This window comes from Pseudopipra pipra, chromosome 9 (assembly GCF_036250125.1).
Source record: "Pseudopipra pipra isolate bDixPip1 chromosome 9, bDixPip1.hap1, whole genome shotgun sequence".
Lineage (NCBI taxonomy): Eukaryota > Metazoa > Chordata > Aves > Passeriformes > Pipridae > Pseudopipra > Pseudopipra pipra.
The window spans coordinates 22,356,541-22,371,126 of record NC_087557.1 but is presented as its reverse complement, the minus strand read 5'-3'; the positions used below and the strand labels follow the sequence as shown (position 1 = coordinate 22,371,126).

Below are 14,586 nucleotides of genomic sequence, written 5' to 3'. Positions count from 1 at the left end.
CGTCCGATGGGTGGACTACAAGTCCCGGCGTGCCCCGCGCGGCCACGGCGGCCTGAGGGGGGTGCCCCTTCCCGTCCCTGAGGGTCCTCCCGGGTTGGAAATTGTAAAATTAGTTCACATTGAGTCGGTTTAGTAACACTTTGAAAGCCTCAGTGGCGGCACGGGCTCGCCTCAAGGGCGTTCAATCCTGTCACAGCTCTGCCACACCCCTTCTAAACCCTTCCCACAGTTTTAGAACCTCATGGACAAAATACAAACCTCAAATCGCCTTCAAAACGCTTTATTGAGAGGCAAACAGCATGGCGAATGTAGACCGAATTAAAAAACAAAACCAAAACACAAAACAAACAAAAATACCCAAACAAACAAAAAAATCCCTTGTGTTATAGATTGCGATCAATGGTTTGCTCTGCTCATGGAATCAATGTCTCCAGTGAGCATGGGGATGTCCGTATGTCCATGGGACATCGCTGTCTGTTCTGCTACAGAAAACATCCCCCATTCTTGCAGTTTCCATTGTCTTCAGCAAAAAATAAATCTAAAATAAAATTACTGTACAGATGGAGAAAACCGGCATTGTAATCTGAAAGAGACAAATAACTCCCATGAATATTTCAGCTCGTCACCAGAGGACACAATAAGGCACACATTTAGATCTAAATACTAAAATTCATTACTGTTGTATTGATTCTTATTAGGCATCTGGGATGAGAAACTGATCTTGCAGGAGGAAAAGCCACTAAAATTGACCTGCATGATTGGATTGTGTCATTTTTTATTACCACTTTTGCTAGGCATATTTAGCCATTATTTATTTTAAATCTAATATAGCTTCTATTCAGAAAATAACTCTAATTTCCACATACACACTTGTGGCCTCTGCATGTTTATTAGCCTTTTCCTGGACTTGCTCCACAGAATTATCCAACAGAATTCAAATGTCATCTGCTGCTGGCAGCACTCCCAGCTACCAGGAAGCAAATCCTCAAACTATCCCACACAAGTAATGCAGTCCATAGGGATAGCTCAGGCTCTGAGTCCACCCTGCCCAGAGCCTACACAGAGGTCCCCACGCTCACAGCTGCTGCTCTGAAACACTGTTGCATCAAGGGGAAAAAAAAAATCCAGCTTGCTTTTCACATTAAAATGAAAGAAAACCAGGAATATAACTGTTTATTGCTTAAGTTTTATTTGTGCAGAATAAATTCAAATAAATACTTTGGGGGTTTTGTAAGCGATTGAGGGGAGGGAAAATCCTTGACATGACCTCTGGGACTGATTATTTATTTAAATGTGTGTTTCTTCGCCAAGAAACATAACACATCTCTGTTCCTCAGAGTCTTTTCAGTTTTTGTGTCTATACTTAAAACTTACAACTGAAACAAAGTTCATAAATGGTATTTATATATACACCCCATTTGGCAAAATTGGTCTGTTAAACCCTTTTTCACTCAACCACAGTGATGGGGAAAAGTTTCAAGATGTCTGTGGTGATTACAGAAAAAAAAAAGTTTGGATTGGATTCTTACCTTACTTAGTGACTCTTTGTTGTTACTGTTGTTCCATTGTGAGCAGGGATAATAGGTGCAGGAAAATCAAGTTCGGGGGCATCAAAAAAGTATGCCTACAGTATTATTACAGAAGAGAAAAAGACTGTTTAGAGAGAAACAAATAGTGCTGTGTCATCCCAGCCCTTTCCACACCCACTGTTCACAAGGTACAAACACAGCACTGAAATGACACATTTGGATCTTTTTTTGTTTTTTATCAAAGTAGAAAGTCAATTAAAATGGTGCTCTAAACTGTACTTTTAAATATAACCATTAGCAGCCAAGGCCTTTGAAAAAGACCTGTACTGGAAAGGATTTGATTGCACATCAATCAAAACACAGATAGGTTTTGCTGTCATCCCCCTGCACACTGTGGGGAATCAAATCTATATAATCTGGAAGCTAGGGGAAACAGAAACGAAGCCTGGATGATACCTTTCTACCCACTGCACTGAAGAGACAAATAATTTAAGTATTGCGAATACAATTGTGTATTTCAGTGGCATCAGGGTCTTCTGTTTTGTAAAACTTTACTAAGGTTTGTGTATGAAAACATAAACCTGCTAAAAAACTCATAAGCACACACTTTATACTGAACATTTAATCATTTTAAAGGACTAAGCATAGTATTCTTTGAAATAAACTGCAACTGGATAGTATAGAGATTAATGCTTTGCATTAAATTGTGATGAATCCCAGGTAAATTCAGAACTGTTTTGTGAGAGTTGGACTTGATTATCCTGATGGGTCCCTTCCAACTTGAGATATTCTAGCATTCTGCAATTGATTATTGAATTTATTACCAGCACTGTCAGGGTCAGATTGGCATCAATTTTGGCTACGTTTAAAATAATTGGAGTTTTTACTTTGGAGGTTTTTCACAAGTACTATAACCAAAGGTTTTCCACCAGCCAGCCAACCCCTCCTTCCCTGTACCAGAACATGTCACCAGTCCCAGGAAATAACAATTTAGGGAAAAGGAAGGCAATGTCCTACCAAACAGCCAACAGCCAGCAGGGCATGGAGCAGAAGGATGGTGCCCACGGTGGCCAGTGCAATCCTCCGGTTGTCATCTCGGACAGCGGGCCAGAAGGTCATCACCAAAACAGACCCTGACAGGCACAGGGAGAACACCACCAGCACCCAGCGCACCACCTTCTGTGGAATGATCCACAAAATCTGCAAAAGGGAGGAAAAGGATTGTCGAAGAGGCTGTGTGAAATAGGGATTCGTTTATTTAAAGCATTGTTCTGTGACATTTCATCACTTTCAGCCATTTTGTGCACAAATTAACTCACGCCTTATCTGACATTTCTTTATTTGAGGAAAGAATAACAGCAGTGATGAGCTTTACTCCCAGACATGACAAGAGTGTGTCCCCTGAGTTAAGGCACTCCCACCAAGGCCTTTCCCTTGCCAGAGTGGCCCAGAACAGTCCCTGCCAGGGAAACTTGTCCTTGGAGCCATCCTGCACACTGATGTCTGTTCCCTGGGGACACACACATCCCAATTCCTGAGGCTGCCTCGGGCTGTCTGCCAGGCTCACCAGCAGCATCTTACTTGAATTTGTTGCCTCTGGGGCAATGACCTGTTCTGGGCTTTTCCAGCATGCACAAGACATCTTTACACTAAATAAACTTCAACAAAAAGAGCAAAGGACTTGCCCAGTCCCCAGGATTTTGACTAATATCAACAATATAATAAAAACCAACAAATTTTCTCAACCAGGACATGTAAGGGGGCACTCTAGCCATACTTACTGCTGTGGGAATGTAAATGAAGAGGGAATAGCCATATACACACACTATCTCCAGGAACGAGTAGGAGACAATGTTCATAACCTTGCTGTTCCTCCACATCAGGAATCCCCAGAGAGCAAGGGGAACAAGCCAAGCATATGCATAAATCGTTGTTGCTGCTATGGACACTGGAAATACAACAAAAGGTTTAATGTCCTGCTTAGAATCCAGACAGAATCAAAGATGTAGAAGCATTCAGCCTGAAAAGTAGAAACATACCTGTGAAGTTACTTTCAAAACAAAGTCTGAATTATTAATAAACAAAGAACTTTGCATTTACATCTAGTTTACACCCACTACTTTGCCAGCACTTGAACTTTGTTTAAAAGTAAAACTTGAGAAAGTATTCCCTTCGTATTTTCAATTTATTACCCCTGTGTACAAAATGCTGTCAGTTACAGTGTGAAAGGAATAGCTATGGAGGAAAGAAAAGCTGAGTTAAAAACAGAAATTCAGCTACTAACAGCAAGTGTCAAATCTGAAATTATTCAAGTGACTGCATTCCCTAGTGGCAGTGTTCTTCCAAGTACACTATGGATTTTGGAAACAAACAGAAGCTCTGTTCCTTTTCAGGGACAGCAGCCTTTTTTGTAATACAAAGACAGATACAGACAAACTGCCTCCTCACTCTTGAGTTCTTTGGGGCACAGATCAGTTGAGCATCTTTAGCTTATTTTTGAGTTTACCAGACAGTAACAATTTCCAGCCTTCAGTAGGTGATATGGGTAATTAATTTAGTAATTTTCTGCCTGAGGTCTGCAGGTTCCTAGGAGGCCACAGATCCAGAGAGGCACCTACAAAAGCACCACTGTAGCCACTGCTGGGCTTTCACTCTGTACGAGGGGACATTCACTAAGGCTAGAAAATAACTGCTCTAATTACTCCTGCTTGCTCTACTAAAACCCTGTACCAATTTATGCCAGTCACAGCCCACTTAAGGACTTGTTTCACATCTCTAAAAATTTAAAGACAGCAATAAATCAAAAGACTCTGCTAAATCAAAGCTGTGACCTGTTTACTTCATCGGCACATATAAAAACAAAACCAAAACCAAACATCCAAAACCAAAAATCCAAACCCACAAACAACCACTTACAAACCTTTTCTGAACTCGGGCACATAGTGGTATGTGGGTTTGCCCAGATGGATGAAGAAATTCGAGAGATTGCCACTAACAGCAATGGTGAAGACGAGTGTGGCACATATCCAAAACGGACCTGAAAAGGGAACAAGTTCAATAATACCTCTTCTGCCCTCTTGCTTTTCAAGGCTAGCAAGTAAAAAGAAATACAAACTCAAAATATTTAGTACAGAAAATAACACCTCATATGTACCATAAAGGTCAGGATTGCTGCGGATGTACAGCCTTACAAAGTTCTTCCCTGGCACTGGGAACACTGAACCTTTGATTCTGTCCAGGACCTAAAAAACATAGACACTTGTCTGACTGAAAATACAAGAAAGAAAAAAACCTCAATGGCTAAGGCATAGTTCAGACAAGTTCTCCTCTGGAACAGTGTATTAACCTGGTATGTGTCCACATCGAAGAAGGTCTGGTAGTACTCAAATGTCCAAAAAGGGGCACTTTTTTTCTGTCCTGCAAGCAGCTGTATGGTGGGAAAGGCAACATGGAAAATGTTACAAGCAAGCAATTTATGCATTACTAGCTCATTTACACAGTAGTTACGTGATTTCTGTACCCAAACAAAAAACAAATTTAACAGGGTGGTGCTTCCTAGGAATTATTTAATGGTTTCCCTTTCCCTATTTAATACTTGTCAGCAACTAGTCTCTTATCTCCCTGCAAGCAGAATCTGGCCTGGGGTTCTAAAGAACAGCCTGATGCCACCTCCTGCTACATCATTTGTAACACATGCCCTAATCAGCATCACAAGGGACCTTAAAGCCCATTTCATTTCAACCCCCTGCATGGGCAGGGACATCTTCCACTAGACCAGGTTGCTCCAAGCCCCATCCAACCTGGCTTTGAACACTTCCAGGGATGGGGCAGCCACAGCTTCTCTGAGCAACCTGTGCCAAGAACTCACCACCCTCCCAGGGAAAAATTTCTTTCTAATATCTAATCTAAACCTATTGCCAGTTTGAATCCATTCTCCCTTGTCCTGTCACGACGTGTTCTTGTAAAAAGTCCCTCTCCATCCCTCTTGCAGGACTGAGTATTACCTCTGTTTTATCGGAGTCGTCGGTCCCCAGTAACTCGTCATCCTCTTCCCTCCCTGGCTCCTGCTGGCGGCTGTGCTGGTTCTTGGGGATTTCGACTGGCTCATCAATGCTTATGGTGGTGGCATCAGGATTTGCTGCAAGCAAATTAGCTGCATCGTCAAATTCTGCAAACAAGTACATTACAAGACAGGCGATGATCGATCAAGATACTAAAATTTCTGTTCTTGTGGTTCAAAACCCCACATTAGGACCCTGAGGCAGGATAATCACTAGCTCAGGCATGTCTGTTTCTCAGAGCCCAAGCTGATACAGATCAAGCTGAACATTTACTTAGTCAATGAAGTGTGAGGCTGCCTTTCCTGCCAATCTGCCTGCAGGATGACACACTGGCACCACCGGAGAACTTCCTTCCCTCCCTGCCATCAGCTCCCTGCAAGGGCAGGGGAAAGCTGCGTGATTTTATTATTCTCCAAAAACTGACATGAATTTTTCTATCAACAGTTTTAAGGAAGTCCAAAACCACGGCCCTTCACAGGTTACAGAGTGCTCTACCCGTTTCCAGCTTTCACTTTTCACCACAAAAGATATCTACCAGTCAGTGATTCCAGTCAACCCAGTTACAATTTTTAGCTCGCCAGCAGCACAATTCCACCCAAGAAAATTCACCACCTGCAAAACTCCCAAGGGCGCTTCTACTCAGAGAACGCCCAGAATCGCTCCCAAAGCTTCCAGCGCCAGGCGGCTCCCCCAGCCGGGCCCCAACCCCGCGCCCGCACCTGCGACACCGCCTTTACCTTGGAATTTGAGGTCGTCCGCCGCCGCCATTCATCCGCCTGCTTGGGGATCCGCTCCCCGGGGCTCGACCCTCCTGCAAGGGCACAGGGGCAGCGCTGGGCCGGGCGAGTCCCGCGCCCTGCCCTGTGCCAGCGCCGTTGTCACCGCGGCCGCGCCCCCACGCTGCTCCCGCCCGCCCATGTCCCCCGCGCCCCCCGGCCCGGGGCACCCCCACACCGGGTCACCCCCGCAGCCCCACACCGGGGCAGCCCGGGCATCCCCCACGCCCCCCGGCCGGGGCACCCCCGCACCTCCGCCAGACACCGCACCAGCCCCGCTCCGCGCCCTTAAAGGCGCCGCGGCCGCCGCGCCGCGCCGGCCAATCAGCGGTCTCGCCGGGCCCCTCCGCGCCCCCGCCCCTCGGAGCGCAACCGACCCGTCGCGGCCGCGCCCGGCGCCGGCCAATCAGAGCCCGCGCGGCGCTTCCGGGTGCGCCTCCGGCCGCCCCCTTAAAGGGCCCGCGCCTGGCGGCGTCTGCTGAGTCCGTGAGCTCGTACACGGGCCGCGTGTAATCAGATGTTTGTTCAGTCTGTTACAAGTGGACGTCACATACTGGGATAATTTACATTTTTATCATAGAATCACAGAGTGGTTTGCATGGGAAGGGACCTTAAAACTCATCCAATTGCAAATCCTCTGCCATGGGCAGGGACACCTTCCACTAGACCAAGTTGCTCAGAGCCCCGTCCAGCCTGGCCTTGAATACTTCCAGGGATGGGGCAGCCACAGCTGCTCGGGGCAACCTGTGCCAGGGCCTCGCCACCCTCACAGGGAAGAATTTTTTCCTAATATCTAATCTAAACCTACTGTCATGGGAAAGCCATTCTCCCTTGTCCTGTCACTCCAGGCAGTAAACAGTCTCTCTCCATCTTTCTTGTAGGCTCCTTCAGATACTGGAAGGCCTCAATTATGTCACCCCGAAGCCTTCTCTTCTCCAGGCTCAACAATCCCAGTTCTCTCAGCCTTTCCTTATAGCAGAGGTGCACCATCCCTCTCATCTTGAGGTGGCTTCTTCTGGACTCACTACAACAGCTCCATGTCTTTCCTGACCTGGGGCCCCCAGAACTGGATATTATATATATGGGGGTATATCTACTTTTTTTTATTCTTCAAGCCCCAAAGTGTCAAACCCTGGTGTGTGGTGGAGCCCCAGAGCAGGCAGAGCAGGGGGAACTGTTTGCACAGCACCTGCATCACCTCAAGGCCATGAGCATCAGCATCTTAGTCTTTAGTCCGGGATTCAGGGAGAACATCGTGATTCAACGCCTTTCAGTAGTGAAATACACTGCATATTTGTGAATAAACCTCACAGCCCTGCAGTGAGCACAACACATCCACCCTTTGCTGCAAATGATGCCTTTGGTGCAGCTGGAGGGAGCACTGCTGGCGGGCTCCTCCCTCATGCAGAGGCTGAAGTGCAGAGAGTGTGCAAGGGAAGGCAGAGATTCAACCAAACACGTGAACATTTTCCTCCCCCTCCACCTTTGCCCCTGTCTCTGCTGTGTTCCCATCGGGAGCAGCCAGATCTTCTCCAGCACAATGTTCAGCATCAAGGTGTTCCTACAGAAAACGCTGATTCTTCTGCAGGTTACTCTGTCTGTTGTTGTTGGCAAAACACTGATGATACTGTTTCCCAATGCCATGAAAAGATATATCCTAAAACTGGGCGAAAAGAGCAGGATGAACAAGAATCCAAAGTTCAGCTATGAAAACTGGGGTCCAACTTTTTTCAGCTTCAAGTATATGCTCTTTGTGCTGAAGGTGAAGTGGAAGAGGCTGGAAGATGAAGCCTTCGAGGGACACCCTGCTCCCAACACACCGGTGGTGACCCTCAACGGGGAAGTTCGTCACCTCTTGGATTTCATGGGAGGTCAGTAATTGAGCCTTTCATGGGAGGTCAGTAATTGAGCCATGTCAGATGGGTTTGTCGTGCTGAGACCATAAATGAGGGATGCTGAGGGAACAGGGACAGGCATCTGGCACCAGAACCTTTTGGTACTTGTGAACCTTTTGCAAGAGCTGGCTTTGCCTGGAAACAGCTTTTACTGAAAACAAAGATAATAATTTGTTTTAGGGAGAGAAGGCCCAGAACTGAACCATGTGCAGTGATTCAGGAGTGTTGGCTGTTGTTCCCTGTTGGTACAGAAGATCCCACACCAGCTCCCTCAGCCAGTCTAAACCCTAGAAAGCACAGGGTGGGTTTTTCCAGATCCAAGGTGGCTGGAAATAAAAGCAGAAGTAGCTGCTTTGTACTTTGTCCGCTGCCCCCCACTGAGATCTCTGTAGAATGTGGAATTAATCATTAAGCTGCAGCCTCCATCCCCATGGGAGGGATTACATCCTTCTCTCTCTGCTTTTCTAATTATATACAGATATTTATGTAGAAAATGAGATGCAAGTTTGGAAAGGAATACACAGCATCTACAGGAAGGTACACTTCTATTAAATTCTTCAGGATGTGAATCTATGTTAGCAGCCACTTTTGAAGTTAAACCCAGCCAGAAGGAAGGTCTTGAACAAATTTCAGTTGAACTCGTTGCTGGATGCAGCACAAGTCAGAGCCAAGGAAAAGAAAGCATCTTTATGCCTGTTTTATGTAGATGCAGATGTTGTGCTGCTGATTTTAATGACCAAAGAAGGTTATGGGATAAGTGTTGTCTGGGAATCTCTGTGTATGCATTTAATTCTGCCTTCCTCCCTTCCTGATTTAACCACAAAATGTCCTTTTTTTTCCCCCCAGATAACCGTCCTTTAATCCTGAATTTTGGAAGTTGCACCTGACCTTCATTTATGCTAAAATTTGATGAGTTCAACAAACTCATCAAAGATTTTGGCTCAGTAGCAGATTTCCTTATCATCTACATTGAGGAAGCTCATGCAGTAGGTACAGCACAAATGGCACAGCTGATGCCAAAAGCAGCTTCATATGTGTCATTCCCTTTAGGAAGAAAATGTGTTAGAGCAAAGGAGGGAGCTTCAAATGGGAAAAACACCTTCCTCAAATCAAAAGTGGCAACACCACATCTCAGGCACGAGTTTGTGTCTGTAATTCTCCAAAGATTCTACTCACTTTACACAGAGTTATTCCTGCTGAACACTCAGCTCTGTGAAGGTGAAGGACATAGTTAACACCTTTACAAAACTTCCTGTCAGTGTTAGTACAGCTCCTTTTAGAAAGTGGAAGAAAAGACATTTCATAGAACGAAGGTTAGGTGTGCAATGCCAGCATGTTATATGTTTTAAAAAAAAGAAGATTCATTTTTAACATGTCTCAAGAACAGGATGCAGACTCCAACAGGATATATGTTCCCCACTTTGTATCTCTCTACGGTCGATTTATGTGGGAAAATTTCAGCTAAAAATATAAAAAATATTTCTGAATCCAGGGCAAGGGTAAAATAGAGTTTGCTGAAATTAAAGGAAGAAAATAAATCTTGGGACCACTTATTTGAAAAGCTCTAGTGATCCCATACTCTGAGGTGGGCTTTCATTTCATGGCAAGCTTTCGTGTTAGAAGTAAACTGCAGGATTTTTTAACCCAGTTTTGGGATATGACACACACGCAGTACATCTCTGCCTTGCACCCATTCAAAGTGCTCTTTGCTAAATCCCTTTCTCATTTGTTTTAGATGGATGGGCTTTTAAAAACAACGTTGTTATTAAAAATCACAGAAGCCTTGAAGATCGAAAAATTGCAGCACAATTTCTTCAGAAAAATAATCCTTTATGTCCAGTAGTTTTAGACACTATGGAAAACCTGAGCAGCTCAAAATACGCTGCGCTGCCAGAACGACTGTATCTGCTTCAAGGAGGAAAAGTTATCTACAAGGTAAAAAGTATCAGTAATAATGAGCACAATATGCTAAGATTTTTAAATTCCAAAATAATTTGAGACCGCCTTACATTTATTTAATTCAGTTTGAGAGCTAAAAATTTCACGATTCGCTGTAACTATGGAGAGAAATAAAGATCCAACAAAACCAGCCTGGGCCTTTAAAATGTACATATTTGATGTACACCTCAGTCTTGCTCAAATATTTATCTTTTGGCTCACTAGTAACCCTAGGTACATCTAAGCTGTGAGATCCAGGAACACTTTCCAGCTCCAGGATGCAGACATTGGCACCGTCCCAGTGACACAGCAGGGTGCAACCTGTGCATACACCATCTCCCAGCAATGGCTGCAGTGCAAAGGGAGGCCAAGCACACCTGCCCACAGTTCTGGTGCAGCTGCTGTGCTCCAAAGGACTTCTGCTCTGTCTGCTTGAATATCACTGTGCCATTTTATTGCCTTTGCAGGGAGGATTTGGGCCTTGGAATTACCACCCCCAGGAAATACGTGCCATCCTGGAAAAGCTGAAATAGAAAAAGAAGAGGATTCAGAGTAAAGACTGGATAAAGAAGTTCAAGAACAATTTCTCACAGACATAACTGTAAAGAAAAAAAAGAATTTAAAAATAACAAGAGACAACAAGAAAAGGAATATTTTATGTACATCTAAAGAGCATCCGTAATGGGGTTCATTATGTGTTTGTCCAGAGGCTTTCAAGTGTCATCATTACAACCCCAACTACTGCTCTGTAGTATCTTACTCCACTTATACCACAAGCAGTAATGTGGTAGCTGGGTCCATTGAGCTCTCATAGCAACACTTATATTTGTAAGGACTGGAAACCAACACTTACATGTGTAAGGACTATCCTGCAGGATAAACTTCAGGGGTGCTGACTCCTGCAAGAGTCTTCTGGCATGCAAAGCAACTGATTCAACATTACTAAGGTCTGGATCCCTTTCCCCACCCTCGACGTGGGGGAGCCCAGTTGTGGTTCCTTCTCCATCTGAAGAACCATTCCGACGTCTTGAGGGGACGGGGAAAGGTGCTACACTAAGGTTCTCTTTCTCTTGTATACATACAACTCTTCCTAAACACACACTTTTACTGACTTCAGGAGGCTTCTGAGCAAGGCAATCTCCATCTCCACTTGTTTCCATGAATATTTGTTATGGCGGCCACAGCATAAAGCACTGACGGCTGTGACCTGATTCTAGAAAATATTTATAGAAACAAGGGACTGATCTACAATTATTAAAAGTCTATCAGAGCACTTCATATGTCTTCACATTATTTCCTTCCCCACCCTGCCCCTCTCCCCCCCGGTTATTTCTCAGCATTAGCAGTTTATATTCATCCTTGAGCTGATGGGAAAGGTACCAGTTTATGGACTTTTGAAGGATTTGCTAGACAGTAGGAAGTAGTACCTCCCATTTAAGTACTTAATGCTTTCTTTTCTATTCATAGTGTAAGGGAAACATTTTACAGGAAATTGAGTTTTAATTCATGTATTAGGAAAGCCTGATATAAATATACTAATTTAAATGGACTCAGTTATGCTCAAGTGTTCTAAACTGACAGTTTAGGTTATAAAATAAGAAAGCTGTTATTACAATTAACAAGAGCATGGCATTGTGGTTGGACTTGATCTTAACAGTCTTTTTCAACCTAAATGATTTTATTCTATCCTATTCCATACATTACACCAGCAGGGAATACATACTACATCCATACCTTCAAAAAAACCACTTTAATACAAGGTTCTAATAATAAACATTCTCTGCAATACAGCTATCAAGATGTCACTTCAGTACAAAAGAATGGAGGTCCAAATTTAAGCTGGACTTAAGCATTTTCTGCTGTGCCCTCTGCCATCACCCGGTGCACTGACACAAAATGATCAAAGGCAGATTTGATGATGAAACGCAAGTAAGTGGCCTGGAATTCAGGAAGCTGCAGAAGGAATAAAAAAATGTTATTGCATTCTCTGTGGTGACAAAACTCCCAAACATTTGCAGAAGTTTGTTAGACAGAAGGATCTAGACACTTCCATGCCTGTCTTCTAATTGCACATAAATCAAGCTCTTTAACAACATCTAGCCAGCTTCAGAGTTTCTTCAGATGACAGCAATTCAAAAAAGCCTCATCACTCCTGAATTCTACAGCCTTTCAAAGACAACAATTGAAGGAGGGAAGATTGCCACACTTCTGGAAAGGGCCCTCCACATAGTTAGGAGCACTAGGCAGGTGCAATTTCATACCATAATCTACAAAGGAGCAGCTGGGAAATGCAATTTCATACCTTGATCTACAAATTCCTCTCTCTAACACCAACTGAGCAAATAATTGTGAATAAAGATGTTTGGTTTTTTAATAGATTCTCCCCACTTAGTCCAGACATCCCATTTCATGAACCACTACTGATGTACACCATAAGTACTCACTGGAAATTCTTCCATTTGGAGCTGTCCTTCTGTGTGTTGCAAATCTAGAAAACATATTTTAAAGCAGATAATGAAGAATAATGTGAAATGCTGTGAAAAGTTTTCACTGGACTCAGAGTTCAAGTGAATTTAAGGACTACGAATTTACACTGCGTATAGAAATAGTTCTTTTTTATTTTTACAAGGTGATTTAAGAGAATAAATACTTTTTTGCAATATCCCAGTGTGTATATATATCCTACTCATTATGCTGGGTTATAAAATGTCACTCAAGAGGCACTAAAAACCCCAAACAATGCAGGAAATGGCACTCTATTATACTATGTAAGCCTGTTTTTAATTTTTGGAACATAAAGTGCACAAGTAGTGCTTTTAGCCCTTATACAGCATTTTATTTTCCAAACAGCTACAGACGCCAGCAGTGTTCATAAAATTCACTTAAACATGACTATTACATTAATGTCGAATAAAATAATCATCAAGCTACACTTTACTCAGCAAATAAATGTGGGGTTAAAATAATTGAAAAAGACAAACATTCCCACAAAATCCGTTTCTTCAGAGCCCTACCTTTTTCAATGCACTGTTCAAAACCCACAGGGTCCTTAGATACACTTCTTTCAATCCTTAAGGTCCGCACTAAAACACATATAAATTTGAGATATCAAAACAAGTTCTGATTCCTTATTGATAATGATATTTATTCCATCACTTTTCATCCACAAAGCACTTCAAAAGCACTAACTAATCCATTCTTCCTCTAACCTATGGAGGGTTTGGACGTGACAGACGATTCCTTTGTGAAGTTAAATCTTAATGGATCTGTTAAAAAGTGGCTACTTACAGATCATGACACTACTGTGATAATTTTCATAAAGGCACAGACACACATTTTAATATAGCACATATTACCTACTGCAAGACACAAAGTCTTACCCAAATAACACTGGATTGCGACTTTGCTGATTTTCACACATTTGGGAAAACCAATAATGAATTCCTGTGGGAACATGCCTGTCGTCGTCCAAAATGTTTCAGAATTCCTGTGGAGACAGTGGGACAAAACCCTCACCTGCACCTTTCCATCTCTAACCATCTTGAAAAAAATTAATCACAGAAAAATATGGAGGGGAAAGAAAGGGGGAAAGAGGAAAAGCAAGGGGGAAAAGCAAAAGGAAAGGGGGGAAACAAAGCAAAAGCAAGGGGGTGGGGAAAGCAAAAGGAAGGAGGGGGAAAAAGCAAAGGAGAGGGGAAAAGCAAAAGGAAGGGGGGGGAGCAAAAGGAAGGAGGGGGAAAAAGCAAAAGGAAGGAGAGGGAAAAGCAAAAGGAAGGAGACGGAAAAGCAAAAGGAAGGAGGGGGGAAAAGCAAAAGGAAGGAGGGGGGAAAAGCAAAAGGAAGGAGGGGGGAAAAGCAAAAGGAAGGAGGGAGAAGCAAGGGGAGAAAAGGAAGGGGGCAAGGAGGGGAGGGCAACAGAGGGGGGGCATTTTTATTTGGTGTGTTTTCAGCAATGCCCTGAATGACGATGGGGCAGCTCTCGGGAGGTATTTACACCTCAGTGTTCAAGGCTCTGTCCCCGGGCGGTACCACAGAACCAGGACTGACAGAACAGCTGAATTCTGTGGCGGAGGCGCGGGGCAGAGCCCGGCCCGCGGTGCTGGCAGCCCCTCAGTGCGGGGGGAGCCGCTCCCGCCGCCCGCGCCCCCGCCCGGCCCTCACCCGTCCGCCACGCTCTCGGCGGGGTGCTCGGCGTCGCTGGAGGTGGCCAGAACGAGCGCGGCCCCGGCCGAGCTCCGGCACCAGTCGGTGGCTCTCATCGCGGCACGGCCGGGGAACCGCGGCTGCCGCTGCCGGGCAACGGCGGCTCCGCGCCCCCCGCACGGACGGTCCCGCCGGGGGCGGTGCGGGAGCGCGGGTTCGCCCCTCGCAGGGCGGGGGGGGGCCG

At 44.5% G+C, this 14,586-nt stretch overlaps 3 protein-coding genes across 8 annotated transcripts; 1 reads left to right on the top strand and 2 right to left on the bottom strand.

Annotated features, from left to right (window-relative positions):
* Positions 1–264: 264 nt before the first annotated feature.
* YIPF1 (Yip1 domain family member 1) lies at positions 265–6,691 on the bottom strand. Of its 4 annotated transcripts, none has more exons than XM_064665187.1 (10): positions 6,619–6,691; positions 6,328–6,401; positions 5,534–5,697; positions 4,876–4,956; positions 4,684–4,771; positions 4,450–4,566; positions 3,311–3,477; positions 2,547–2,729; positions 1,530–1,624; positions 265–583 (listed from the first exon to the last, which is right to left on the bottom strand). In XM_064665187.1, exons 2-9 carry the CDS (start codon positions 6,356–6,358, stop codon positions 1,535–1,537), a joined length of 921 nt encoding a protein of 306 aa, XP_064521257.1. In that variant the 5' UTR covers positions 6,359–6,401; positions 6,619–6,691; the 3' UTR covers positions 265–583; positions 1,530–1,534. The 4 variants fall into 4 exon arrangements, with proteins under 4 accessions (XP_064521257.1, XP_064521259.1, XP_064521256.1 ...); XM_064665189.1 differs by having other exon boundaries at positions 5,534–5,667; positions 6,619–6,690; XM_064665186.1 differs by lacking the exon at positions 6,619–6,691 and having other exon boundaries at positions 6,328–6,488.
* Positions 6,692–7,824: 1,133 nt separating this feature from the next.
* DIO1 (iodothyronine deiodinase 1) lies at positions 7,825–11,472 on the top strand. 2 transcript variants are annotated; one of them, XM_064665184.1, is made up of 5 exons: positions 7,829–8,237; positions 9,108–9,251; positions 9,997–10,196; positions 10,667–11,146; positions 11,258–11,472. In XM_064665184.1, the coding sequence occupies exons 1-4, from the start codon at positions 7,907–7,909 to the stop codon at positions 10,730–10,732; spliced, it is 741 nt and encodes a 246-aa protein (XP_064521254.1). In that variant the 5' UTR covers positions 7,829–7,906; the 3' UTR covers positions 10,733–11,146; positions 11,258–11,472. The 2 variants fall into 2 exon arrangements, with proteins under 2 accessions (XP_064521255.1, XP_064521254.1); XM_064665185.1 differs by lacking the exon at positions 11,258–11,472 and having other exon boundaries at positions 7,825–8,237; positions 9,108–9,247; positions 10,667–10,723.
* On the bottom strand, positions 10,236–14,580 carry IFT25 (intraflagellar transport 25). 2 transcript variants are annotated; one of them, XM_064665195.1, is made up of 6 exons: positions 14,361–14,580; positions 13,580–13,686; positions 13,214–13,282; positions 12,644–12,687; positions 11,926–12,152; positions 10,236–10,714 (listed from the first exon to the last, which is right to left on the bottom strand). In XM_064665195.1, the coding sequence occupies exons 1-5, from the start codon at positions 14,456–14,458 to the stop codon at positions 12,045–12,047; spliced, it is 426 nt and encodes a 141-aa protein (XP_064521265.1). In that variant the 5' UTR covers positions 14,459–14,580; the 3' UTR covers positions 10,236–10,714; positions 11,926–12,044. The 2 variants fall into 2 exon arrangements, with proteins under 2 accessions (XP_064521265.1, XP_064521266.1); XM_064665196.1 differs by having other exon boundaries at positions 10,236–10,723; positions 11,934–12,152.
* Positions 14,581–14,586: the final 6 nt, after the last annotated feature.